The sequence below is a fragment of the Triticum dicoccoides genome, chromosome 3B (genome assembly GCF_002162155.2).
Source record: "Triticum dicoccoides isolate Atlit2015 ecotype Zavitan chromosome 3B, WEW_v2.0, whole genome shotgun sequence".
Taxonomy (NCBI): Eukaryota; Viridiplantae; Streptophyta; class Magnoliopsida; order Poales; family Poaceae; genus Triticum; species Triticum dicoccoides.
In genome coordinates, this window is record NC_041385.1 from 229,942,775 (window position 1) to 229,944,907 (window position 2,133).

At 51.9% G+C, this 2,133-nt stretch overlaps 1 protein-coding gene across 1 annotated transcript; it reads right to left on the reverse strand.

The window, feature by feature from the left end:
• Positions 1-495: 495 nt before the first annotated feature.
• Positions 496-1,656, reverse strand: LOC119281180. The gene is made up of 2 exons (XM_037561779.1): positions 1,526-1,656; positions 496-1,445 (listed from the first exon to the last, which is right to left on the reverse strand). The coding sequence occupies exons 1-2, from the start codon at positions 1,571-1,573 to the stop codon at positions 807-809; spliced, it is 687 nt and encodes a 228-aa protein (XP_037417676.1). The 5' UTR covers positions 1,574-1,656; the 3' UTR covers positions 496-806.
• Positions 1,657-2,133: the final 477 nt, after the last annotated feature.

A 2,133-nucleotide genomic window follows, 5' to 3' on the forward strand; every position in this document is an offset into this window, starting at 1 on the left:
GGGCATAAATAAATTGTAACTGTAGAGTATCGTCTCATATACTCCCTCCATCCCAAAATAAGTGTCTCAATTGAGACACTTATTTTGGGGCGGAGGGCGCGAAGTCTGCAATTCTAGGGTCCTCAAAAGTTAAAACTAGCACTGAGCCGATAATCCATAGTCCATTCTTTGTAAGATGTAAGATGGCCAGGCCAGTTTGCTGGTGACTAATAATTTGGATATCGCACTACGTTGAAAGCTAGCTGGTAGTCATCATAACTTCATCTAGTCTGACAGATTTTGAACATCTCTCCTCAAGTTTATTTGAAAGAAATCTTAAGGTATTCTCTTTTCCTTTTTTTGCGGAAGAAATCTTAAGGTGTTCTTGGCAAAGTACTGACTAAATGCAGTTGGCTCAGCAAACATAACCTCACTTAAGTCGTATACCTTAATCTATCTAGCCAATCAACACTGCTTCGCCAAGTGATTTTGATTCGCATATGTTGCGATGACAGATGAAAACATCACATGTTTTTGCATATCTTGTTGCTTACCATTGGCACATGCGCCCACCACAGATTACAACCTAGCATGAAGCCAACACATGTGGCACTGGAGCAAAATGCAGGTGAAAATCCCTGAAAACTCTGGTAAATAGATGTAAAATTTTGGACAGGTTGTCCATGTGTTCTTCTCTGGCAGGAACACATTGCGTTAGACAATTTCAGAATACAAACATTCAGTTTGCACATCCATCATCACTGTGTTCTCTGAACTTTGAAGTATGCTTTGGCGAACACACTACAGAGAGGACCTCTGTCCAATCATCACTCTGTCTCCCTATGCTCCCCCTCCTCCGTCAACCGCGGCGGCGCGTCACGGTCCAAGAACTCCTTCACCGCGGAAGGGAATGCAATGGCTGCTCTATCCTCGGGACCTTCTCCATCCCAGGACCACGAGGCCTTGGCGACCAACAGATGCGCCAGCCTCGCGGGCTCCCTGCACTCACCGCCACCGCCGTCGCCGTAGTAATGCTGGATCCAGCCGTCCACCCTCCTCTTCTCCTTTTCGCACTTGGGCCCGACCACTCCGACGACCTTCGCCATGAACCCGTCGCCGCCGCTGCAGTCGCACCCGCCGCTGTCGCCTCCGTCGTCGCCGAACCATGGCGGCGGCGACAGGCCGATAAGCGCCATCAGCCGCGCTATGTCCGCCCCGCTATCGCCGTCGTCGTCGGAGTCGGAGTCTTGTTGGGGCTCCTGCACGCGCACCTCATCTTTGGAGAGGGTGAGGAAGTCCAGCGCCGGGCCACTGCTCTCGCCGGCGCCGCCGCCGCGGTCGGTGGCCGTGGCCGTCGACGCGCCGAGGAAGAGCGGGGATGCGGTCATGGTGTCCGAGAAAAGCGGCGGCGCGACGGGCTGTCGGGGCGCCGGCCGCTGCTCCTCCGCCGCCAACCGGTCTTCCACCTGAGGAGGAAATCGCCATTCGTCAGAAGGGGGAGGCGGCGCGGCGGGGCCGTGAGGGATTACAGCTGTGGGTTGGGTACCTGCTTGAGGGACGCGAAGAAGCTGGTGTGCCGCGAGAAGGGCTGCATCGTGTGGTGTCGCGGCCGCCGCCGGCAGGGTGCAGTGCAAACGCCAACCGATGCGAAAATGGCTTCCGCTGCCGAAATTTCCTTTTTAGGTTTTTTCTTTAGGATCTCCCTTTTTAGGTTTTTTTGAAGGACACTTTATTGAATAATTGGGAAGTTCAAAGAATGCAAAAAGGGTCATGTGAATAGCCTAGCCACAAATGGCAACCCCGGTTAGGAGAAACCGAAAAATTAACCAAGCTATAAGGTTTTTTGTTTGTGTCTCTACCTTCGAAGATGATATCACATGCTTCAAAAAGCTGCTGATTCGCATTGATCTCTTGAACTATTGTGCCGCTCTTCCCTAGTGAGCCCTGCTTTATATCATTAATGATTCAGGTCTTGGGCAAGTGCTTACGCTTCTCGACATGCTAGTGTTTCAAGACAGGCCGGGTCATTAATGCCTGGAAAGACCATCGTTGAGGACCCTAAGTGAAGGCCTTGTCAACACGGCATACAACAGAGGATGCGCCCATGAAGCCATCTCGGGAGAGCCCTTCGTTCACATTGATCTTAAACATCCC

What these genes read in the sequence shown, in the direction of transcription:
- LOC119281180 (XM_037561779.1), bottom strand. Translation starts at nt 1,573, where the DNA reads ATGCAGCCCTTCTCGCGGCACACCAGCTTCTTCGCGTCCCTCAAGCAG. An exon ending in TCTTCGCGTCCCTCAAGCAG is followed by an intron (nt 1,446 to 1,525) that starts GTACCCAACCCA and finishes TTTCCTCCTCAG; the next exon opens with GTGGAAGACCGGTTGGCGGC.